We start from the raw sequence: 27,099 nt of genomic DNA on the forward strand, positions 1-27,099 counted from the left end.
TTATATGAACATTCTAAGGTAACAGAGCACCCTATGGATCTTTATACAAGGTGCTATATCAAATGCAAGTACTATTATTATCATTATTAAGCCCACATATTGATTATGTCAAGACCCGAAAAAGATTCCAGCTGGAATATGTAGAGCCCAGAAAATAAAAATCAACTGGAGGATTCAGGTTCGAGGATCCTGCCTCCGATTACAACAAACTAATGCTCAAGATGACTGGTGTTTAAGTCATCTATTGGTTTAGAACTGTTATAAAGCTTGACTGCATCCAGGTTCCAAAAAAGGGTAGATCATGCAATGGCCATATCCCAGCACTCTGTACGTCTTGAACTCTGAGTCAGTGATATAAATATTTGGTCTTTTAAGAACTGCCACCATAAAAGACGTAAACAATACTCAAAAATAATAATCACTTCAAAAAATAATATGAATAATAATTTGGTCACTCAATCCACGACTGTTTGTGGGACACTGCTGTGTGCAACTGACTGCTGCATTTCACCCGCAAAATACAGTCACTACACTTTACAATATATTCTGTGAAGTGCTTTGAAACGTCTCAAAGACTTGATAAGATGCTATATCAAATGCAAGTATTATAATTATTATTATTAAGCCCACATATTGATTATGCCAAGACCTGAAAAATTTAAGATTGCAGCTGGAAGATGTAGAGCCCAGAAAAAAATTGTAGGGTTTGGTTTCAGAAAATGGTCTGCCATTTTGGAAAATCTAATAATTGTTCAGCTCAACACCATTATTAATATTTCTCCTGTACATCAACTTTTTGTAATCACTTTCTCAATCTCATTGATTTACTAAATAAACCCTTTGCTTTGTTCACTCTGACCCATTCCACATACCAAACCTACACCCTCTGCTACCTTCAACCCTTGCCTGGCTCAGTTGGTAGTGCTAATGCCGGTGGATCAGATGGTTGTGGTTCATGGTCTAGGCTGACACTCCAGCACAGTTTTGGAGATGTGTCGCATTGTCAGAGGTGCTATCCTTGGATAAGAACCAAGGTCCCATCTGCCTGTTCAGGTAGATATTAAAGGGCACTATTCAGAAATGGAAGGCAAGCTTCTCCCAATGTCCTAGCCAACAATCGCAGACCATTTTCTGAAACCAAACCCTACAATTTTTTTNCAGTAGAAAACTTTCCAAATTCTTAGCTCCGGTCACTCTTGCCCTCACCTCCTTTTACATTCTTGCTTACCCTGATTCAGCAGTCTCTTTGACTCTTACATCAATCCCTCCCGCCACTGAGTGCATTTCTTCTTCCTGAGGTAAAGATGCTTTCCTGTCACTTTGTCATCGAAGTTCATCCAGTGAGCTTCTTTCCTCATGGTGAAATGTTTCCTAAGCATAATTTCTGTGAACCTATACTGACCAACCCCTCACTCCTTGGCTGATATATAGATTCAGTAGAAAACTTTCCAACACCCAGTCTGCATGAAAGATCTACCCACTAAGCATGATGTACCTCATATAAATCGCTCCGATTATAATCGATTAGAGTGGACCAGTTAATCATGCACAGTGTTAAATTAACTCCATAAACAAATGAAAAAAAGGCAATCAGGGAACAAACATTAATAACTTGAATATTCTTAAAACAGAGTTCAAGTCATTTTAATCCAGAGGGTGGCAAATTTCTTCCATACTTTTCAGGTCCACAGAGTAGGAGAACACAGGAGTTTCCAACCCCATCTTCTAATATAGCCTGGAGTAGACATTTACAAACTTCAGAAACTAAAGATTCCTAAGATAAACACTAAGATAAACAGACAAACCAAATCTTGGAGAGACCATGTGGAATGAAATGCATGACTTTTGCCAACAGCCCCAATACCCTATCCAATGAGACAAGCTCATGTTTATCACATCAGATATAATCCAGTCCCCGAGTCCTCTCCCCGAGTTGTCTCCAAGTAAATTGAGAACCTTAAACCAGGCATGTCTGCTCCATCCATATCACAAACCAGTTCCTTCCTGCTGAGCTTGTTTGAAGTGAAGTGCTAGTGAATATTAATGAGATTGAACTACTCTTTTTTATACAAAATAGTAGGTAGCGGATAAGGCACAGCATTTTGTATCTCGTGACAACTGGCATGGTGATACTCAATGACCAAATGAACAACCGTCAATGAGTGACCCGTGTCACATTCCTTTTTTGTGGGCGGTATCCTTAGTACTACATTAGAGCTGTTTTCACATCTCAGTTACATTTATATCAGCAGCTAGTGATACAAACATGGTATGAAATGCGTCAGACTCAGACATCAATGAGTACAACTGTTGGGGTTACATTACGAATACAAATCTAAATACTCTCCCTGACTCAAATCTAAATCCAGTACTAATTTGACTAGCTGCTTTGGAATGCAATGTACAGGAAGCAACATCAGCAGCCACCTGATACTCTGGTAGTCAGCTATTTAATACACACATAGTTAAAAACAGTACGAGATGGTTGACCAAACTTGTTGCCTTGTATTCAAAACTACAACACACCAATGATTTCAAATACATAGTTATTGAACCTTCATTCTGCTTTTATACCAAGAAGCAACAATTATAAATGTATATTTGAAATAGACTCTACCGTGTCAAAATGAAGGCAGAGATCAATTAACATATCAATTGCTGCTAATTTGAAGATCCACTCTCTCATGATTACTATCAAGAAATATCCCATGATTAGAATCTTACAATTATCATAAGAACTGAAGGAGTAGACGTGATAACTAAAGTCATAATTATACACACAACGGAGAAGTCTGGAAGTTATGTGGATGGAAGGGACCTTCAAAGAATCATATTTTTAAAACCACCACAAAAATTGCATTTATATAAGCAACCTTCACACAGGGTATCATCTGAGCGCTCAACAGTGGCAGAGCTTGTGTGACCTGAATATGGACAAGGAGGGGATAAGGCAGAGTTCCAGAGCCTTGGGGCCTAGAGACCGAAAGCACTACGCCGATGGTGGAGCAGAGAGGACGAGGGACATACAGGAGGCTGGAGGCAGTAGAGTGAAGGGGGGGCTGGAGGGGTGCAGTGTAGAGTGGGCCTTATGCAAATCGAAGAGGTAGGAGGTGCCAGGGCATGAAGTGGTTTGTGAGGATTTTGAAATTGATATGTTCTACTAAACATTTTTCAAGATAGGTTGACCCTTCCCATGGATTGCTGAATATTTGGAAACAATAGATACCAATTCAATTACAGTCAAAGGATGTTGCAAATTAAAAAAGTATCCTGCTTACTAATAGATGAATCAGATCATTGCAAATTACATCTAATCATTTAAATTGCTATTCTATAAAAAAGTAATGGATTGAAATCACGTTAAAAAGCATGAAACATAAGAACAAATTACAATATGTTGAGTTTGAGAAGAAAAGCAGAACAGAGTATTAGGCTGCTCTGCATCACATTACACTTACCAAGGCGAAGACATTGCCTTAATATTCCTCCAGAAGACATGTTCTTTTCAGCCTCAATTTCAGTAAAGCTGAGGGAACTGGCAAAAATCAAAACATCAACAAGGCCTATTAACCTCTGAAGAAAGGTTACTGAAGATTCGAATGATAAACCTTGAGTTGGTTCAATGTTCTCCAATTCATGCTGTGAAAGACACATTTTGTTTTGTTTTAAAATCAGTACAAATGCTAAATAATAAATTAATCATAGATTATATGTATGGTAGCATCTTCACTCTAATAATAGAAGTACTCTCCACATACAATAGACAGAGAACTGGTACAATTTTTACAGGGGATCATTCTCTTTGTGATGTTTGGAGACATCAGTGAAAATTCATTTAATTCCTCTCAATCCTTTATCCACAAATAGCACAGTCAAACCATTTTTGATGAACAGAAACAAGCCTACAAGATAATTACTGGAAGAGTTATGGGAGAGTTTAGAAGAAATATTTTCACTTTGGGATTATTAGAATTCAGAAATACTTTGCTAAGTCACTGTTGTGGCTGAGCCCATAATATTTAAAAGTGAACTGGATAAACATTTGAAAAGAAATCTAAGTGTTTGGGAAAAGAGCACAGAGCTAGGATTAGAGTGTTAACTCCCGTATAGACAAAATGAGTCAAATAGTTTCTTTCTATGCTATCATTTTCACAATTCTATACACTTCTGGGTATTCAGCTCACTACATGCACTTTTAAGAGCGACCGAGCAAGAAAACTACTGTATTTGAAATTCCAGCAGCTGGAATGGACATATCAAAATGTAAACAATTTGTAACACGATAGTTATTCAAAATTGATAGCTATATGTATTCCCAGGAATTAGTCTGCGAGACACTCAACCGGTGACTAAAAATAAACTGTGTATTTTGTGGGTGAAACAAGCAAGGCAGCTTTCAAAAATTAAAATAGGACTCTGCAAAACCTCAGAGGCACGAGAAGGAAGAAAAAGTATACAAGCTTTGAAAGCCTATATTCATGTCCCATGAAGGAAGAAACGAAGCTTGAAATGAACTTAAATTTAACATTCCCTTCACAAAATGGAAAAAAAATAGAAGATGACGTTGTGAACTAGAGAAGAGAAACATGGAAGACTACAATTGCTGCCTTAGCAACTCATATGGAACTTGGTTTCATCAAGAACAATATAAAGTGTTCAAACACTTCAACCAGCTGACATTTCAAGCCAAAGGCCAACAGTCTTTAGTGACCCACCAGTGGACAAGGTTCTGCCACATAATATTGTAAGTTCTACTCAATGAAGTGTCTCACATAGAAAAATTAGGACCATTAAACTCACAGGGCACTCAAATCAATAAATTAATAAATCAAACCCCTGTGAAAGGAGGTTCTGCCCTTTCAAGTTTAAGAATTTATGGGGTAAAAAGCACAGCATCCTCAGGAGTTCAGAATCTGAGAGCCTATCCATTTAAGTAAAGGCAGTGCTAGAACCTTATTCTAAGTAAAAGCCAATCTGTTTGATCAAAAGATTGCTCTGTCTGTAGGAATTAGATACGTTGTCTGTTTTCTGATAGGTAAATACCATGTAGAAGGACTCCTACACGTGGTATACTAAAGCAGAGCAGCGGGGGACAACCTCACCAAGATGAGAAGCACAAGGTAAACAGGACCTTTGTCTTATAGGTATATAAAAGATGGGAAATAGATTTGCCCTACTGATAATTGTATTTTCCTCTACTCACTATCTCAGGTTTCTCCTATTCAATTGATACAGTCTCTCAACATCACACCACATTTTAAATGAGATCCTCCCTCCCTAGTCATTTTTCCCTACATACAAGATTAGTCTATGTGGAGAATTGCAAATTTTCTTAATTAACATTTAAAATCTTACACTAAAGCTCTTTGAAAAGAATTCATTTCTGTACAATTAGAAACATTGCTTTAAAATCTATTTACTTATTTGTGATACTTTGCAACCTATTGCAATCCACAATTTTACGCTTCTATCAACACATGCATGTTTTCCAGAATAGCTGTGCAGTAATGTTAATCACAACCTGGACAGATTATCCCTAAATGAAGTCACCCCCTTTTCCTTCCCTTTACCCTTACTTGCAAAACCATACAGCTGTCTATCAAAACAAAATGTACATCGTTAACTGTAAGCCATTTTGTAACCTTATAAAGACCTTCTATATCAGAAATAAATAAGTAAGCGTACCATCATAACCTACTCATACTTATTATACCTGGACATAAAAAGATGTCTGAGTGACTAAAATTTGTAAGCATACACTTAACCACTTCAATATTTCCTTTAAGATACACACCATTAATACATACCCAGAACATTTAAACAAGAATAATGCATTTCCAATCAGAGACTTAACCTGTGTTGTTTAACCATTTTACACAATTAAAAGCAAATCATTTTATTTATAAGCTTTGCAGGTTCACATCACAAATGTGGAACTGTCTGTTTTTTGATACTCTTTAAGATTGGTGATGAGTTTCCACATGTATCAGATACCATGTATCAGCTGACCAAAAAAAATCACAAAAATAATCTAATGTGACTCAGTAAAGACTAAAGACTAACTACCTAAAAATCACAGTAATTAATTCCTACTTTAGGTATGAATGCTGAAATACAAAATTGAAGAAACTAATGGAGTTCTTTTCATTTACATAATTTGGAGAGTGATCAAAAGAAACAGTATGTGGGTCATTCGGGACATTACACTGGTTAGAATTTTATGAACATATTAGGCTATAAAAGTAGTAAATTATGACAATTAATTTAACTACAGCTTTCACTCGCCTCATGTTACACAAAAGCTGTAACACAATTAAATTGAATAATAATGAATAATTGGGGGTAATTTCAAGGCTCTAGACTAATACAAGGGTACAAAGTGATTCATATGCCACAACAGCAAAATTATCAGAACTATGATGTTACGTGAAACTGCCTTATAATTACTTCAGAGAATCATGAGATATGACTAATTCTAACAAGCAGTTTTCATTCAGTATGGGCAGATTTTGTGCCATCAGCATCTTCTCATTGACATGAAATGCTCAGAATTTAGGATTAATGACCTAAATTAATGATCATTAATGCAAAATTTATGAGGAAAAGTGGGTTGATACTTGGGAAGTTCTATGACTGGGAAACGTATGAATTATTACAGAAAGAATACAGTGTTCAATTTCCCTGGGGATTCAAATGAGACAACTGAAGCAAAGGGCATGGTCACTTAGTATGGATTCATACCAATCATGTGAAGCATCAAAACAAACTAGTTTCATGCATCTCTGAAACAATTAGTTTAGCAACATGTGAATATAGATCTACACAAGTAATTCCCCAGACTATCTTTCAAATGTAACGGTGATTTGATAGGTATGTCAATTGTAACAGCACTTGCATCAACAAGTGTGAAGCAATGAGGGAGGTTATTCCAAAGGTATGCTTTGCCTCAAAAAAATTCAAATTTATCTAAAATTGCACTTTAAAATGTCTGAAATTATAAATTTGCAAATATTTTGATTAGATTATCTATTTGGAGAAAATGGCACTTGTACACGTGCAGTCTCATTAGTACGAAATTGTGTCAGAATCAGTCAAAAGAAAATTGCTTTAAAATTACACAGTAAATGGAATACAGGTCTAATATATTTATTCAATGAGACTTAAAAGTGTCATGTCACTTTTTTAATATATGGAATTAAACCTTCACTTTTCTTCTTCTGGTTATATATTAAGCTACTGACCTAAGCAAGGTCAGATATGAATGATTTTGAAAAAGTAACCATTCTTAATTACTAATCTTGGTCGGATCAGTCATATTTGACCTTGCTTAGGTCAGCCACTCACTACAAATATAAAACAGGGGAGTTCCATTCTTCAACTTAATGAGCATGAGCAAAATTCATTTTTCAGAAAAGTGTTTCACCCATTCTTTCATACTCACTGTCGTAGATGTAGCTGCAGACAGAAGTGGGAGGATCCCACCACAGGCCATTATGATATTATCTACCACCTGAGAGATGAGGTGAATAGTATTATGGACAAAGATGATGTTTTCACTGCTGTTCACAAAATCCATCACTGTCTTTGTGTTGTGGCTGCTCAAGGAGGCAAAACGTATACATGCAATATATTTAAAAATCAATTCACACATCTCGATACATATACAGCTGACAATTTATAAAATTGAAATATAAAAATTTGTAATGTGAAAATGTTTAACTCCACTTCAACAGAAAATAAAAATTGGAAGATATGAAAGCTCTATGGAATCAAATAAGGTACAAACTCTCACAAAAGACAATGAGGTACAGTAGGAACACATATAACCCACCTTCTCCACATCTGCACATCTGTCTCGATGGAGAACAACAAGTCATTAAGCAAACGCTGGTGCATGTGGGACCATTTAAATTCAGGAATACGAAATATAGCAGAGCGTGCTGAAGGATTAGATCCTCTTCTCTGTCCATCAGACAGAGTGCCTTGCTGATTACTAGGCTCCAACTGTGATACCTGGGCAGAGCAAAAAGATTAACACATTCAAGCGAGATCATGCTGCAACATTCATCATTGAAGATTTGGTTTCAAAAAGAAATCAAGCGACATGGCTAAGAAACCCCAGGAAATATATCACTAGAAATATTCTGCTACATATCAATTATGAAAAGTGAAAATAACAGAACCAGAACTCTGTGTAATGCCACTAAGCACTGTACCGCAAAATGAGCCTTTCAGTTTATTACCACCCCTCAAGCCAGTTTTCGAAGCAGTTGTCTTACTTCCACAGGTCTTGAAAGGAAAGTTTAGTGGATGTTCAAAGACTCTTCCAAGCTTCAGATTTTTAAATCCCGCCCCACCCCCAATAAAATTATATTTGTAAAGCGCCTTTCACACTGGGAGGACATCCCAAAGTGCTGAACAGTCAAGGATCAGGACTCAAGCATGGGGGGGCACGGTTGGGTTGAGGGAGGGCAGGGGGAGCTAGGAGGGCAGCTGAAGGCACAGTCAAAAAGGAGGGTCTTGAGTCATGCCTTGAAGGAGACAAGAGAGTGAGCAAGGTGAAGGAATTGTGGGATGGAGTTCCAAAGAGTGGGGCAAACAGGCTGAAAGCCCGGCCACCGATGGTAGCAGGCCAGAGCCTGCTGAGCGGAGGGAGCGGACAGGTTGCTGGGGGTCATCAGTTCAGAGATGTAAGAGAGGGCAAAGCTATGGAGGGCCTTGAAAGTGAGGTTGAGGATTTGGGATTCTGTCCTCTCAGGAATGGGGAGCCGGTGGAGCCGGGTGAGGGTGGGGGTAATGGGGTCACAGAGCCTGGTGCGGGAGAGGACATGAGCTGCAGAGTTCTGGATAATCTGCAGCTTGTGGAGGGAAGAGTTGGGGAGGCCAACAACGAGGGAGTTTCCGTAGTCGAGCCTTGTGGTGACAAATTGAGGGTTTTGGCGGCCTGAGGGGTGAGGCAGTGGCGGAGTTGGGCAATGTTGCAGAGGTGAGGGAAGGCAGAGCGGGTCATGGCACGAATATGGGGGAGAAAGGACAGCTGAGGGTCGAACAAGACACCCAGGTTCCTAACTGGCCTGATGAGGTGGATGCTGACTGTGCCTGAGGTGCTGAGGCACTGGCGCAAGCCATTCAAGAGGGCCTCAGTCTTGCTGGCATTCAGCTGTAGAAAGTTGGCTCTCATCCAGGACTTAATGTCAGTCAGTCTGTCAACACGTCAGTTGTTCTGGAATCGAAATGGAGGCAGAAAGGGTTGTTTGTCATCCGCGTACATGTGGAAATTGACCCCATGTCGTGGATGATGTCACGAAGAGGGAGCGTATAGAGGCTGAAGAGGAGGGGACCAAGACAGAGCCCCGAGGAACACCATACAGGGGCTGGAAGAGAAACTGTTGACAGAGACAAATTGGAGGTGGTGTGAGAGATAAGATCTGAACCATTCAAGGTCAGAACCTTGAAGGTTGAGGTGAGAGGAGAGGCGATGGAGGAGGATGGAGTGGTCCACAATATCGAAGGCATCGGAGAGGTTGATGAGGACGAGGAGGCAGAGGAAGCCCAGTCACACATGGACAAAATGTCATTTGTCACATTGACTAGTGCAGTGAACAGCATGGAAACCAGATTGGAGGGACTCTTGAAGGGAGTTGTAGGAGAGGAATGAGCGAAGCTGGGAAGCAACGACTCTTTCAAGGACCTTCAAAAGAAAAGGGAGGTTGGAGATGAGCCAGTAGTTAGAAAGCAAGGATGGGTCCAGGGAAGGTTTTTTCAGAATGGGGGTGATTGTAGCTGTTTTTAGGGGGATGGGAACGGTACCAGATGATAGGGAGAGACTGATGGTGTCAGAGAGTAGAGGGGCGAGGAGGTGGAGCTGGGAGGTAAGGAGAGGGGTGGGGATGGGTTCAAGGGACCAGGTGGGGTGTTTCATGTTGGATATAGTGGTGATGAGAGAGGAGGAGGAGACAGGTTCAAAAATGTGGAGGGAGGGATGGGTAGAGGTCGGAGTGTGGGGGAGGAGATTGGGAGGGAGTGGCATTTGGGAGGGCAAAGGCAGCTGAACGGATCCCCTCGATTTTGGACTCGAAGAAATCCAGCATCTCCTCACAGTCAGAGCTTGAGGAGAGAAGGGGTGAGACGTGGGAGGGTGGACGGAGGAGGCTTGGATTCAGAGCAGTTCAGACCCCAGAGTGAAAGCTTGTGGGACATTGCTGTGCGCAATTGGATTGTCACATTTCCCCCATAAAATAGACAGTCAATTCACTTTACAGTCCAGCGGCTTCGGACGTCCTCCCGACGTGAAAGGCGCTATGCAAATGTAATCTTGTTGTTGTATATTCTGTGAAGCACTTTGAGACGTCTCGAAGAGGTGATAAGGCACTATATCAATTGCAAGGATTATCATAATAAACATTAACAAAACAATTTCCTTATTGTTCCATTTTCAGACTGAACAAAAGAATCCTCCAAATGTTATTGAAATGCTTAATTTACATGTTGCATTTTTTTTCTTTGGACAGAGAGCACCATTCTATTTTTCTTCGCCTGCCCAATCTTGGCAAATATAAAGTTAAATAAAATAATTTAGAATACTTATGGTAATTTTGCTTAAATGCTTGATTACAGTAAAGATTGTTACCTGAATGGGAGATTTCAACACATGTGAAGATTCTCGACTTATACTTGCTCGAAGTTCTAACTTCTCAGTATCTGATGCAACACTGGACACATCGAGTCTAGCAATTTCTTTAGCAGAAGAGACTTTCAATTCTTTTGTTTTCGTGGCATTCACTTCAATATCTTTGTCTACAACACAACTGCCATGAGTGCTGGAATCACTAGAATGGCTGTCCACTTGTTTTAACGATTCAGTACTAGTTTCTGACTGTGACTTTGATTCCTCTTTTATCGCTTTGGGCACCACTTCCTCCTCCGGTACAGAAGGAGAATGATTTGAAATTGCTTCTGAACAGCTCTCACTGCTTTTGGATTCAGAAATCAAAGTGCTGCCTTCTACAGACTCAGAAACAGCTTCCGGTTCTGTAGTGATATTCTCATTGCTACCATTTGGGCTGCCTTCATGCTGTCCATTAGCAGAGAGTTCCTTTTCAACCAGCTTTGGATCTCCTGGTCCGAACATAACATTACTTTCTTGTTTTTCTGCAGCATTTTCTATTGTCAACGTTTTTGGATCAAGTGATTCAGAGGTAACTGATGTAATCGCCTTCAGGGAAGTCTGTCCTAAATCAGCAGCTTCTCCAGATGAAACAGTTGGACTCTCCAAACACACTTGACTTGCTTCGACTTCCTCCACTTTGGAAGTATCCTGAAACTCTAATAATTGATCTGATTTCTGACCTTCCTCAGCTTTCTTTTGTATTTCAGCACCATTAGATGGTATAACATCTGCCTTGATTTCACTTTCCGCTTCCAAAATTTTCTGTTCTTCTGTGAATTCTGTACTGATCTCATGGTTAGTTTCACTTTGCTGTTCAGACCCCATTCCCTCGTTTTCTTGTATTGGTTTGTCTTCCACCAGATTTTCAGCACAAGGTATTTGCTGAACCTCAGAAACCTCTTTACCAGCCACGGCTCCTTGTGCACTGCTAACCCCTGAGATTGTTCTCACGTTAGAAATGTATCCTGCATGCTCATCTTGTCTTTGGTATTCTTCAAACATTCTGGCCAAGCTCTCCTTGTGCATTTCATAAGTAACCTGAAAATGTAAAAAAGATAAATAAGAAAAACAAAATGGCAAAAAAAAAAGAAAACCACAGCCGATCCTTGAGGTTAATAAGTTCCACTGTGTATAATGCTAACCAAATTAAATCAGTGCCTAGCAAGATGCAAACTGTATATTTTTGAAATGGAGAGGAGGGAAAAGAGGTTTAATGATCATTTTAATCTTAATCTCTGTTATTTACAGAATAAACATTCAAGTGTTTCAAAGTAATTACCAGTCATAATCAGATCAGTACATGTAACAAGTCCTTACTTCAAATTGTGTTATACCAAGTAAAGCCAACATTGTTAACTATGCAGAGTAGCAGAGAATTGTTGAATTAAAATAATTGTACAAAGGACCTGCCAGTTTTTTTTTTAAAAAAGCAGCATAGACCTGCTCTTGGTAGATCTGCTTTTCATAGATCTAAATAAAATCAATACCCCCAAAAGAAAAATTTCCAAGATTATCAAACATTTCAAGCCGTACCCCCAACCCCCCAAAAGACTTCCAGTGATTTGTCTCTTCACTTCCTCAATTATAAAAAGTTATGAAAATAAAGCAACTAAAAAGACGATACCACATATAGAAATTTTGTACAACATAGTGTTAAAAAAGTGAAAAAGGTAATGTTTTAAAATTGCCTGGTTTATTTGGAGAAATCATGTGTTGTGCAGTTTAGTATATAATTTAGAATATTGATATCCTTTTTACACTGCTGGTTACAGCAAGACAAATCGTGTGCATGCAGAAGCAAACTTGTTAGCTCTCTCTCCTCCCAACCCATTGGAAACAGAAATAACCAGACAATACTGAGCAGATGGAAAATGCTGCAAGATTGCAACCATCCCAACATGAATCTACCCATGATGGGATAAATAGGTCCAAATCACTATTTATACTGAGAAACAAATGTCAAAGTTTGGGTCAGGTCCAAAAAACAAATAGATTAGTTATTTCAATGTTACTTTTATGTTTTCCTCTTTTCTTTCTTTCATTGAATAATACATGAGCTATTTTATCAAAACATTCCAGGTCAGAAATATACTTTCATTATTCCATGTTACAACTGCAATACAATCAGTATTTTTTTTACCCTTTTGATTGAAGGATTTATGCTATCATTAAGTTAGATTTGAAAACAGACATGATTATTTAAATAAAACTTGAAAACATCTACAGAACAATTGGTCATCCATCCACTATCGTTCTATTAGTACCACCAATCAAAAAACTGTAGATAGTCATCATGATTAAAAAGCATAATGCAGCACCATTAGAACCTATGTGTTTTCCCCATGAGAATTGGGATGGGAGGAGGGGGGGGGAATTAAAAGAAATGTACATACATGAGGCTGAAGGACACAAAATCAGTCCATGGAAGGAAAATCTTAACTAGTTTGCATTGCTTTCTTTTTCCTGGAGGCTTAACAGTAAAAGCAGATAATTTGCAATTAATTAGCAGATATTGTTCTAAATTAGCCAGCTACAAGGGTAGTCATTAATCTTCCCAATCACTTGATTATTAATCCATAGCTGTTTGCACAGTGTAGACTGCTATTGAAAGTATCATTCCAACACTCAGAATCTTCTGGTGCTCCATTACTCCCAACTTAATTTACATTAAACATTTACTAATTAACAGAAAAGGTGGTTTAAATTACGCAAGTGTTTTTAATTAGATTTTTTTAAATAATGTGTTTGTAATTTATTCTGTGTTAATATGATGCCTTCGCTTTCCAGATTTTACTAATTATATATGTTTAAAAATGATTTACAGGTGTCCGAAGGGCAGCAGCAACAGAGAATGGCAAGTCACGGACGGATCTGTACACGTGGTTTGCTCACAATTCTGAACTATTGATCCTAACCATGATCCCATTACAACTCCTGAATCAGCATGCTAAGTGTATAATTATCAGCACAACTTTTAAAAATTCCAAATGAATAAAATACATGGTTTAAACTACTGTAGTCTAATTCTAAACATACAAAATGTAGATGTTTTTGTTGACCTTGAACATCCACAAAACACACAGTCACTCCACTTTACAGTAAATCCTGTGAAATGCTTTGGGACCTTCTGCCGAAGTGAAAGGTGCTATGTCAAATGTAAGTAATATTTTTCAAATGCTAGCATATTTTGGAGGAGACCTTCCAGCATTTAAGTTTAGAAATATTTCAGTGAAAAAAGGCCGCACAATTACTTTAGTTGATGACTTAGCCTTCATATACTTGTTGAAACTATCGGTCACATGAGTGGCTGGGGAAGGAAGGATATTACATCAATAACCTTACACAACACAATTTCCTAGGTTAGAAGGTTAGAGATGGATCACGTTCATTGAGATCGATCAAGTAGCAGTTACTGAATACAGCTTTTTATAAAAAATGTTAAATGCAAAACAAACTCAACTCTTGAGACACGGGAGGGGGAGAAAGAGGGGGGATACTTGTTGGTTAATGTGTTACATTAGTCTCATCCAGATGAGATTAAAAAAAATTATGCAGCAAAAAGTTTTTTTTATATAGTTTTTTTGTTCAGAACAACTTCATTCTTGGATGGCACAGTTCTTGACAATTTTAAACACGTCAGAACAATCCAATGAAATTTTGCCTTGTGCATGTTTGGGGAATTTAAATTAGGATGGCATATCACATTGAAACACTTAAATGATGCCACACAGATACATTCTCAAATTTCCCACACCACTGAGTTTCTAATCTAAATTGCAAATCAGTGCGCCTAACCTGGGTGATTTCCCCTCAAGGAAGGAAAAGATGTAAGAATCCCTAAACTATACCTGCACATATTCCAGTATCTGGAAAAAAAATCCCCCCCCCCCCACCACTGCTTTGGAGTCATCGTGGAGTCTTGTAGCTCAGTGGTTAGAGCACTCGCTTTGCAAGCGAGAGACCTGAGTTCAATTCCAGGCAGAGGGCGAAACCTTGGGCAAGTTTCCTTACTCCACACACCTAATAGTAATCCCTCCAAAACCAAAAACAATAATAAATTGGTCATTTTCAATCTACGACTGTTTGTGTGACATTACTGTGCGCAATTGGCTGCCACGTTCGCCCACAAATATACAGTCAATTCACTTTACAGTGTGTTCTGTGAAGCGCTTTGGGACGTCCTCCCGACGTGAAAAGTGCTATATCAAATGCAAGGATTATTATTATCTGAACTCCTACCCCTCTGGGCTTCCTCCCGCAATGACCTATCCTCCTCGGTCACTCTTCTCCACAATTCTTTCTCCACCACTCTCGATGCCCTTGCTCCCCTCGCTTCTCGAACCATCTCCTATTCATGGAGGTCACCCTGGTAAACCAGCCACCTCCGCTGCCTTAAGCCATAGGTGTTTGCCGCTGAACGCACCTGGCTCAAATCCAACTTAACAGTCCATCTGGAGATCTGGCTGGACCTTATCAAATCTAACCACTCTACCCTCACCTCCACTAAATCATCCTTCTACTGCCAAGATAATCTTGGAGGCCAAGGACAACCCTAGGCTCCTCTTCTCCATCACCAACCAGCTCCTCTGCCTACACTCTCACACCTCACCCATCCTCTCCTCCAATGCTAACTGTGAGGAGATGCTAGACTTCCTCAAAACCAAAGTCCAGGGGATCCGCTCAGCCTCCTCTGCCCTTACGATCACTACCCCGTCCCCATCTCCCGTTCACACCATGGCCATTATCCATCTCTCCCTCCACACCTTTGAGCCTGTCTCCCTCTCCTCTCACCACCACAATAACCCACATAAAACTGACCACCTGCTCCCACGACCCCATCTCTATCTCTCTCCTTACCCCAGCATCACCTCCTTGCTCCCCTACTCACAGATATCATAAACCTCTCCCTGTCCACTGGCACAGTTTCCACTGTTTTAAAAATGGCCGTCATCACTCCTATCTTTAAAAAAAAACCTTCGCTGGACTCATCACTGCTCTCAAACTACCCAAACTACCAACCCATCTCCAACTTCCTTTTCCAAGGTGAGTCGTTGCTTCCCAGCTTCGCTCTTTTCTCTACCGCCACTCCCTTCAAAAACTCCTCCAATCGGGTTTCCGTGCCACCCACAGCACAGAAACAGCTTTGGTTGAAGTGACAAATCACATTATGTCCATCTGCGACCAGAGCTCCCTCTGCCTCCTCATCCTCCTTGACATCTGCTGCTTTCGATACCGTTGACCACTCTATCCTCCACCACCTCTCCTCTCACCTCAACCTTCATGGTTCTGTCCTTGAATGGTTAAGATCGGACCTCTCACATCGTCACCACCTCATCTCCACAAATGGCTTCTCCTCTAGCCCCCACACCTTCTCGTGCGGAGTTCCTCAGGGCTCTGCTCTGGGTCCCCTTCTCTTCAATATCTTCATGCTCCCTCTTGGTGTTATCATCCGCAGACATGGGGTCAACTTCCACATGTATGCAGATGACACCCAACTCTATCTCCCTGCCTCCACCCTTGACTCCAGGACCACTGCTGTCCTGACAGAATATCTGCCAGACATCACATCCTGGATGAGAGCTAACTTTCTACAGTTGAACGTCAACAAAACCTAGGCTCTCCTGACTGGCTCCCATCAGCATCTCCACACCTCCAACACTAACAGCATCATCATCCAAGGATGCACACTCCACCTTGCTAAGCCAGTCTGGAACCTTGGCATCTTGTTTGACCCTCAACTATCCTTTCTATCCCACATCCGTGCCATGACCCACTCTGCCTTCGCCCACCTCCGCAACTTCGCCCGGCTCCACCACTGTCTCCCACTGCAGGCTGCCGAAACCCTCATACACACATTCATAATATCCAGGCTCAAATACGCAAACTCCCTGGTTGTCGACCTCCCCAACTCTTCCATCCATAGGCTGCAGAACATCCAGAACTCTGCAGCCGTGTCCTCTCCCACACTAAGCTTCGCAACCCTATCACTCCGATCCTCACTCAACTCCACTGGCTTCCCATCACACAGAGGATACAGTTCAAGATCCTGGTCCTCACTTTCGAAGCACTCCATGGCCTCCCTACCTCTGTGCCTCCTAACCCCCTACCATCCTGCCCGCTCAGTGGGCTCTGGCCTGCTTCAGGTCCCCTGCCTCTCCCACCCAACCATTGGTAAGCAGGGCTTCTGTCACTCTGCCCCCTCCCACTGGAACTCCATCCCACAGCCCCTGTGCCTCACCCCCTCCCTTGGCTCCTTCAAGACCCGTCTCAAGACCCTCCTCTTCAACTTTACCTTCACTTACCCTCCTTCCCCCCTGCCCTCCACCCTCACCGATCCTGACTTCCAGCTCAGGTTCACTGTCTAGCAATTTGCAATGACCTCCTGACGTGAAAGGCACTATACAAATGTAATTTTGTTGTTGTTGGTTTAGAGCAGTATTGGAGGTAGCCCACAAACAGATCATCCCTTATCCGCCAGTCTCTGGATTGGTAATGGTGTCACATACCAAATACGGTTATATTTTTGATGTCTCATTATACCTCCTGCTCACCATTGGTTGGGACTGTTGCAGCAGATTTTGGAGTTCTACGCATCTGCAAGTATTTTTTATGTGGTAGTTTCACAGGAACTTCAAAGTGACCATTGGGGAGCAGTTCAGAATCAATTTGCACGCTGCATTAATGCTGCAGTGCAAATCGAACTGTTATTGAAACTACCTCCAGGTGTTCTCAGCAGCAGCACTCTCATACAATTCACAAAGGCACAACCCAGACCTAAACTATATTTTTGAGAGGGAGCTTGATAGTCTATGAGGCACAAAAGTTTCAGTTGAGAATTAATAGCACATCTTCATTACAATCAGGAAGAAAATAATTCATTGTGTGATTTATGAAAAGTTGTTTAAAAGTATGGTTAGGCTAGGTTTCAAATGTACAAAAAAGTGGATTGGACTTGCTCACGCTTTAAAATACATCACCATTATCAAGACATTTAAATCTAGGGGCCCAATATCTGTTATTTACCATAACTGAAAACAATTCCAAAATAAATTTAAAAAAGGCCAATTTCATTATTCTGCAAAATCTGTGCCTATGTTCTTCCCAATTACAATAATGAAATGGTTCATGCAAGCAAAGGCACTCTCCTGAAGGTTTTGGTCATACTAAAAATTAATTACACAACTAAAATACCAGCTGACTATCCAAATGCATGGAAAGTTGGAACACGCATAGCATGCAAATTATCAGTGAATTGTCAATCAAAGAGAGATCCAGTGGAATGCTCCACGTACTCTTACTTCCCTGTAAGAGTCAAAATAATCAGAGCAATTCACTCTAGGAAGACGTAGATAGGGAACAGTAAGGGAATCCAGAACAAAGGGACATAATCTTAACACAAGAACTAAATCGGTTAACAGTGCATTGAGTAAATGTTTCTCAACAAAAGTTGTTGAGAATATGAAACTCACTGCCGCATTAGACAATAGATGCAGAATTAAATTGGGTTTTAAAAGGGAGGTAGATATCTCCCTTAGAAGTGAGGGCATTAAGGGATATGGAAAAAAGGCTGGAAGTGCAAGTTAAAACAGCAACAACTTGCATGTATATAGCAGCCTCCGTGTGGGTAGCATCTCGGAGAACTTAACAGCTGTGGGGTTTGACGCAAAGCTGGAAAGAAAGGTGACCAAAGGCTGGGAGTTCCAGAAACGTAGAGCATCGTGGGTGAAAGCACAGTTACCAAAGGAAGAGCAGAGTGGACATGCAGAAGACCTGAAGTAGTTGAACAGAGGCAGCGGGTAGTGTAGCAGGGTTTGAGAAGATCAGAGAGAAAGGTGCCAGGGCGTGGATTTATTTGAAAATGGGAGTGAGAATCTTGAAATGGATCTGTTCTGCAACAGGAAACTAGTGGAGCCTGGTAAGATCTGGGGTGATGGGAGAGTGGTGCCTGGTTCCCGTGCCGAGACATAGGCAGCAGAGCTTTGTATTATTTGGATCTTGTTTATAGTGGAACTGGGGATGACTGGCAAGTAGTGCATTGGAAAAATTAAAGCAAGAGGTGACAAAAACATGGATGAGGTTTTCAACAGCATTCAAAGTAAAACAGGATCAAAGGCAGGCGATGTGGAGGAGGTGGTGGAAGGCAGTCCTTGTCATAGATGGGGTAGGAAGGATAATTTGGGATTCGAACTCGACACCAAGGCTGCGTATAGGTTCAGTCAGTCTGAGGAATAGATGAGGGGAGTCGTTAAAAGAGATCAAAATCACATGTGAGAAGACATTGACAGGAGTCAAGAAGTGTGACTTCCATCTTGTCCATGTTCAGCTGCAGAAAGTTGGCACTCAACTAGGCAGTAGGACTTGGGTCAGGACGAGAAGGTAGAGGTAGAGCTGCTATTGATTGAGAAAGGTGTAGATCAGGCTCAACAAGCCACATTTCGTGCCTTTTGTTTGCCATCACTATGGCATTCAACTCTAACTTCAAGACAATACTATTTTATTCAAACTGGCCCTGTTGGCTCATTCATCTTTTACAATGCACACTGCCATAAGAGAAAATGGTCCCACTTTTGATGCAGTATATGGTTAGATATGCATAGACTCTAGATTTACACAAAAAATGTAGTGGTATAGATTATTCCTTAAAATAATTATTGCAAAAAATATTCCAATAATAATAACATAGGGGAAGTATTATTGTTTATTATATTATACGGCTTCAGAATGATAGCTATTCTATATGTATGTATTTTCAAAATACAATTTATTTTGTTGCAAGTGGCTGTATCAGTAGAATGTTTGGTCTGAATTGTTCACTGTCCGTGCAGACAGTAATCATGCTTGCATGCTTAAATAGCTCATACATCAACACAAAACACTGACTAAAGCAAATTCATTGCATACAGAGAAAGCAATAATAGTAGCAAATGAATATTTTACCAATTTACCGGTATCTAAGAATTAAGAATGGTGATGTTCTAAAGTATACTAAACAATATAATTTAGGCAAGTTAGATTTTCTTTAGTTTTATAATTTTAGCAATCCCTATGTGTGTGGCCATCACTTGAAAAAACACAGATTTATTCAAAACCTTCCAACACCTTGAGCCAGAGCCATATAACTAAGGCAGAGATATGGGTGTTTTAACTGCAATAACATTGTAAAATAAACACAAGACTAACATATCCAAAAACTGTAAGAAACTAGAGAACTCTTTCTTCAAAGCTTTTAAATGCTGACTATACAAAATTGTATGGAAAAGGGGAATGGTGCAGAAGTGTCAGGAAAGCCACCATGCATTAATGAGTGCAATGTAGCTGTGGGAGGAGTGAATTACAGTGACAAACAGCTTAGCTACTACAAAGATGGCAGGAAATCTATCAAACTGTACAATAAAATTGCAATTGAGTTTCTTTGGCTTTTTATAGGAAATTCACAGATCTTGATGTGTAGCACTACAAAGCCTCTCAAATTGTGTGGCCTCAGTTGGCTGTCAAGAGATCGCTCTTTTTCATTAGAGATCTGGGGGAAGGGGAAAGGTAAAATAGAACCTAAGAAACAGAATTACTTTAACCTTCCCCTTTACGTTAAATGTTTCAAGCACAAGCCATAAAGGGAAATAAGACTTCTATTCCATGAAAGAAAGACAAGAAATGGTAATCTCTTTAGAAAGGCTCTGACTAAGCAGTATTTGCACAAAATAGGCTGTGTAGAGGGTTCTACAAACAACTGAGAAGTAGTGGAATAGGACATCATTTGGCAAATGGAAGATGCTGCACTAATCCCCTCCCAAGTAATTAAGGATTGCACATTTCTGAGGCGATAAGTAGTTTTGCCTCATCTGACCACTCCTAAAGTATTATACTTATAGCACATATTTCTGGAGTCTAATAAAATAATTTCACATCATAACATCAATCACCGTCTTATCTAATGTCTACATTATGTCTGATTAAAGGTAAATCACTATATCCTACCAAATACGAAGTTCAAACAAAATAAATCCTGTAAGAAAATCTGTACAGATACAAAAAACAATTTTATAATACTTGCATTTGATATAGTGCCTTATCACGTCATTGAGTTGTCTCAAAGTACTTCACAGAATATATTGTAAAGTGAATTAACCGTGTATTTTATGGACAAAAAGCAGCAGCCAATTTTGTACAGTGGTGTCCCACAGTTTAATATGGGAATGGAAAAATACTGATAACAACAACAACTTGGATTTATATAGCGCCCTCCACGCCGGACAGCGTCTCAGAGCGCTTCACAGTAACGGATCCCGGGGCCGAGCCAGGGGGAGGGGGAGGAAGGTGACCAAAGGCGCGGTCAAAAAGAAAGGTCTTCAGCAGAGACCTGAAAATGGAAAGGGAGGGAGCGAGACGAAGGGAAGGGAAAAAGTTAAACATTCAAATAACTATTTTTTAAAAAATAGGGAATAAAGATTAATGTCAACTAAACTCAATTAAAGATGCTATGAATATCCTAGTTATGCATGCTGTAGATGCACAAATACTGAAATTCAACTGCTAACATGCGCATTTTAGTTACCTAAAAATTGTATTTACATCTATTGTAAATTTTATTTACATGACCTAAAAGTTCTTTATTTAAAATGATTCGAGTCCCCTGTCACCAAAATGATTCACTCTCTAGTCCTTGGCATAATTCCAGAGATAGACGGATACATACACACTTATACACATGCTGTCGCTAATATTAGCAAAGGATAAATCAATCCCAGCAGTGATACAAAGCTCAATAACACCCACCTCCAAACAACAGGAGACCATTAGGTGATTGTAGCCAACATTTGTGGCACTTGTGTGGCTGCAAATCCTGAGTTTGGAGTTGGCCAGCAAAATAAATCTACATGGTACTGACACTTTTGTGATTTGGGTTACAAGTTAGCCCAAGAGACTGATGGAATAAAGTCTGTCTCTACGGGTCATACGTATCAGTTGGTTACTATCTTGCTCCGAATCAGAAGAGTGAGATTTAATGCCACAAACGAGTGCATAAATTCATAAAACTAGCTGATATTCCAATGTAATACTGAAGGAACATTCCATGGCTGAAGTCCTGCACTTCCAGAAGAGACTTTAAACCAAAGATCCATTTGCCAGTTATGGTGAATGTTGAAGATACTATTGGATGGACTATGTCAAAGGAGCAGGGAGTTCCTCTTGCTGCCTGGAAAATATTCCTACTTCCCCCAAATTCACCAATTAATTATATATTTTATTGTCCTTTGAGGTATGTTGACGGCAAGAAATTAACATTTGAGTTTTTTTTAAAAAAGTAATTACAATTCAAAGTCACAATATGTGAAGTTTTGAGACATTTTGAAGTGATAGGTCTATTGTAATTTTTTTTTTACATGAAATGAACCTGTCTCATCCTTCTTACAAGTAAGGATAGGCCAAATTGACAAAACTGCCTCAGTTTAACATCCCACCCACATTTTTTTCTAAATTATAACAAACACAAAAGTTTACTGTGTGCAACCGGAAAGTAACATTGGTGAATGGTGAACAGCCATTGCATAAATTATTATTTTTTCAGTTCAATTTGTACAGCCTAAATTTTCTCAGCTTGAAAAAAATCTAATATCTGTAACCTTCTGGTACATTATCTCCTTTCATTTTCACCCAACCTTACATCTGTATTAATCGAAAAATTCTTTGTTAAGAATTTAACAAAACATATACGCCTCCTTGTGGCCTAGAAAAGTATAACCAGAAAACTCTTACCGTAACTTTCACTGGAACCTTTAGTAATTTACTATTTTAGGAAGAACAAAAATATTTATAATGTAAGGATCAACTAAAGTTAACATTAGATGGACAATTTTTTTTTAAAAAAGCTTCCCAAGAAATACCCAATTGCAGTGTTTCAAGTATGTTGAAATTATATTAGCTGGATAACGAACAAATTATATTTGTATAGCACCTTTCACATCAGAAAAAAAATGAGATTTGTCATTTTATGCTTCTGTAATGAGCTAACAAAATAAATATTATACACATCATAAGCTTGGTGAAATTACCACTTTTAAGATTTTTACGTAATGCAGCTGTTCAAATAGAATGTAAATCAAAAAAAAGGAAATATCCAAAATGAATTAGGAAGCACTTCAGAAGTGTAAGGGATCCAGAACTTACCTTAGAGTGTGTAATTGAAAGCGTATCCACCCAGACACGCCAACCACCCCATTCATATTTAACTGCATGGTAAAGCAATATCCGGAAGATAGCATAGACCATTTCAGTTATTTTCTGTTCTTCAGAATTCTTAGGACTGACATAGCAAAGAGACAACATCCATTCTTGCCATACTGAACACTGCAGCAAACTCCTGCAATACAACCACAGTTAGATTTCTGTGAATTTTGGCAATGCAGTATTAAGGCAATGCAAATTATTAAATACATAGAGTAGATAGAGAACAGTCACATTTGATACGATTATTCATGAGTAAGACTGGCTTCTAGAATGCAGACAAAAGGTAGAAATTACCTTACAAGTGGCATGAATATTATTTTGAACACTTCAAAAAGTAATATTAACAATATGCTAAATGTGCTGATTCTAAAATACTTAAAAATAATTTATTAGCTTCATGGAAGGTATAATATCTTGGCATTCTGTAGCTTCTCGACATCGGTAAAATGGCCACTATAATATGGCTCTTTTGGATGAACTTTTCATTGAAATACAAGAGGATTACACAATATTTTGTATTTGCTAGGAACATAGAAATGATTACTGTCCTATTATCAAATGCCATACATCTTTAATGTAAAATATAGTAATAAACCTTACTTTTGATATAGCGCCTTTCACATCACAAACACTTCACAGGATGTAGTAAAATGTAGTGACTGTGACACTTCTAAAGGCTTCCTCTAAAATAACTGCTCCATACAAGGTGTGGAAGTTAGGCATTCGGAATGGTCTGAAATCTATTTTCAATTTTAAATAATTCAGTCCAACAAAGCTGAAGCTCAAATATACACAGTACAAACCAAGAATTGTAACCCCAGGAACATTCTGGGAGAAATTACACCCAGGTTTCCTCTATTTATTTTAGTATTCCAGAGGACTAGATTTTGATAAATTCTTAAATCCTGTCTTAATTTTGAAGCCAGTTTTCTGCAAGTTTTTTTTAAGTACAAAATAAACACCACAAAGTTAAAGCTGAATTCAACAATTTGACAAATTCTGGATGCTTTGAAGAAATATGAATTGAAATAACCCATTAAGTTAAACATGGGACTAAAACTTCACAGTATATTCTGTGAAGCGCTTTGAGACGTCAACTCTCTCAAGACTCAATGACATTCTTCAGGTGTCAACTTACAAGAGTACAGCAAAAACTCCGCCTCCTACAAATTGTTTGTTTCAGATATATACAAATAAAATGCCTTTATCTTATGATGCAAAAAACGGATATCCATTGAAAAATGGCATATCTATCGCTGTGTAAAAAAAGTAGTCGCTCACCCACATGGACACAAAATGCCAGAGAAAGGATGGTGAAGCAGGGAGTTGTGGAATCACGTGAGCTGCTCAACATTGCATTAGCAAGCACGAGGAGAGTTGGGCCAGCAAGAGTCTACAATCGGGCCCGCAAAAATTTTTGGCCTGTGGAAATTTTTTTGGGGGAGTTTTGAGCCCAGTCCAGCGAGGGTCGAATTCTGCAAACCCTCCCGACTTTCAAGGATTCACTGGATAAGCGAACAAACTCCTGCCCCATGTGTAGGATATGATTTATATCATAGTGAATATAATAACCCAAAACAACTAAATACTACTGACCATTTGACCAGAGTCAAAAAAATCTTCAGAGTTCTGTCCCAGAAGTTTATTTGGCAGGTTTACCGCCAGGGATTGGAGCCAAGCAGACTCAAGGGCAATCAAAGTGAAGCCCAAAGTGCTGAGGATTGGATTATGTATAGCTATTAGTGTCATACAGCTGGAGAAGAAGCAGAATTGAAATTGGCGGTATGTGAAAGGCTTTGTTTTTAAAACATATTGTTCTAAATTTCTAATTCTTAAACACTAAACCTTCCCTTCTCCAATAAATTTTAAACCTTCAGAGCTGTTACAGATCACCGTTACATATTCCAGTTTAGTGGAGTGGGCAATCTAGAACATATTTGACTGTCATGTTAAGTTGTGAGGAAGTCAGAGTAGCTTTGCATAAGAAAACTAGGCTGAGAAGAGTACATTTCCCAACTTTGTATCAAATGGGAACGAATAATCCAGCGAAAGTTCAGATAAGTGGTTAAACTCACCTGGCCACTACATTTTCTTTTACACAAAAAAGTGCAATTTAAGAATTTTTAAGTTTAATTTTAAAAATAGTATCTTGAAAGTGATATTCTTTAGGCCGAACAAATAAAATTAATGAAACTAGACTATAAGTTATTTGCTGTTAGAACAGTATGAAACAAGTCACAATATAATTAAGGAATAAGGGAAATATTCTTGGGAGACGTAAACGGAGCAAAACTAGTAGTATTTGTAGCTCATTAACCAATAAGCAAGATAGATCTAAGATAGATCTACATGTCAAGCAGTAGGATACATGTCAAGCAGCTTCGATACAAAATAATTTCCTGAAGAAGTCTATTAAAATTCTATACCAATCCAAAATGTCACTGGAACCTCAGCTTGATATTTAAGAGCAATATAAGACTCCAAAGTATTGAAGAACTAGAAACATAATTTGGTTCTCTAATTAGTAATTAAACTAATAACTATTTTGTAAATTCAAACATGTTTTAACTTTACAAATATAGATGGGTTAGTTTTAATTACTCGCATCCTAGTTACAAATTTCAGCTAAGTGTCTTAATTTCCATTTACAATAAACTCACCGCCGGTTTTCTCTGCTGCTGTTGAAGAGTTTGATCATATCGGACAGAAAAACACGGCGAACCTCAGTAGTTTCTGGAATCTGAGGCGAACCCCTCAACAGTGTTGCAATCACTTTTAGGATTTCTGTAAAGAAAGAAATCACAATATAAATGCCCAAAGTGATACAATGTTCACAAGGTTGTATTTTTTTTAAATATTAGATTTTGCAGCTAATATTATCTTTATTCCCTACGACAGTAATTTTAGAATATCACAGAATGTGTAGGAACCTCTTGTACTGATCCTTTTGCGTATCCACAGTCTACAACTTTGCTAGGTTAGAAAAAGTGTCGACTGTTTGGACATGCAATAAGATTATTAGCAATACAAATCTATTTTTAAGCCTGAATATAATTTAGATTTTCTTGAATAACAGTTGCCGTACCAATCTTCATCAAGTTATAAATGGTGGATTGTTAAATTACAACAAAATATTTTGCACTCAAGTTCTGCCCTAAAAGAAGCAGAAAGAGGCAGTAAGGGAACAAGAGTAAAACAATCCAAAAACTAGATGGAATGGACCCTACTTCTTGAATCATATAAATTCACAGCTACTGAAATCACAGACCATCCTTTTACTTGAGGATAGGGAATGGGAGGCTGTGGAGAAAAGTACAGAATTGAAGGTAGCAAAATATTTAGCTAGGGAATGATTATTTCTAAAGTATTATTCAAAAGCAATCTTGCTATAATGTCAATTGAAAACATAAGCAGAATTACAGACTGGGTGGTGATTAACAACAACAAAATTACATTTGTATAGCGCTTTCACGTCTAGAGGACGTCCCAAGGCGCCGGACAATCAGTGTTTCGGACCCCAGCTGAGGTAGGTGGGAGCAAGGCCGCGGAGGGCTTTGAAGGTGAGGACCAGGATCTTGAACTGTATCCTCTGTATGATGGGAAGCCAGTGGAGTTGGGCGAGGATGGGGGTGATAGGGTCATGGAGCCTGGACCCGGAGAGGACATGGGCTGCAGAGTTCTGGATGATCCTCAGCCTTTGGAGGGAGGAGTTGAGGAGGCCGACAAGCAGTGAGTGAGATGCAAAGTCAAGCCTGGATGTGATGAATGCGTGTACGAAGGTCTTAGCAGCCTGCGGTGTGAGACAGTGGTGGAGCCGGGCGAGCGGGTCATGGCACGAATGTAGGGTAGAAAGGATAGTTAAGGGTCAAACAAGACACCAAGGTTCCGAACCAGCTCAGTGAGGTGGAATGTGCATTCTTGGCTGGAGATGCATTCAGTGCCTGGAATTAACTCAATTCTTTTCACTTCTGAGACCTATATGCAAATCTAAGTGCATCCTCATCATAGTATGAAATAAATCAATTCCTACTGGGTGACAGCAAACTGTTCAAAACTGCACATTTTCCAAATGGACACTAAATTGGCAGCCCTAGAGAAGCCATAATGACTGCGGATGTGGACACAGAAATGTCATACTTCTAATAGCAAGGGTGCTCTTGAGATTGGGGTTAAGACATTTTTCAAGTCGTAAAGAAACTTTACCA

At 39.2% G+C, this 27,099-nt stretch overlaps 1 protein-coding gene across 2 annotated transcripts in view; it reads right to left on the reverse strand.

Moving 5' to 3' along the window:
• Positions 1–27,099, reverse strand: part of lrba (LPS responsive beige-like anchor protein) — a 430,270-nt gene that overhangs the window by 342,372 nt on the left and 60,799 nt on the right. For both annotated transcript variants that reach the window (XM_007904022.2, XM_007904021.2), the window contains 6 exons: positions 25,555–25,678; positions 22,835–23,027; positions 10,631–11,707; positions 7,832–8,013; positions 7,442–7,595; positions 3,459–3,639 (listed from right to left, as the gene is read on the reverse strand). In XM_007904022.2, the coding sequence (XP_007902213.1) occupies positions 3,459–3,639; positions 7,442–7,595; positions 7,832–8,013; positions 10,631–11,707; positions 22,835–23,027; positions 25,555–25,678 (1,911 nt within the window). The remainder of the gene's footprint in view (positions 1–3,458; positions 3,640–7,441; positions 7,596–7,831; positions 8,014–10,630; positions 11,708–22,834; positions 23,028–25,554; positions 25,679–27,099) is intronic.

This window comes from Callorhinchus milii, unplaced genomic scaffold (genome assembly GCF_018977255.1).
Source record: "Callorhinchus milii isolate IMCB2004 unplaced genomic scaffold, IMCB_Cmil_1.0 Scaffold1, whole genome shotgun sequence".
Classification (NCBI taxonomy): Eukaryota; Metazoa; Chordata; class Chondrichthyes; order Chimaeriformes; family Callorhinchidae; genus Callorhinchus; species Callorhinchus milii.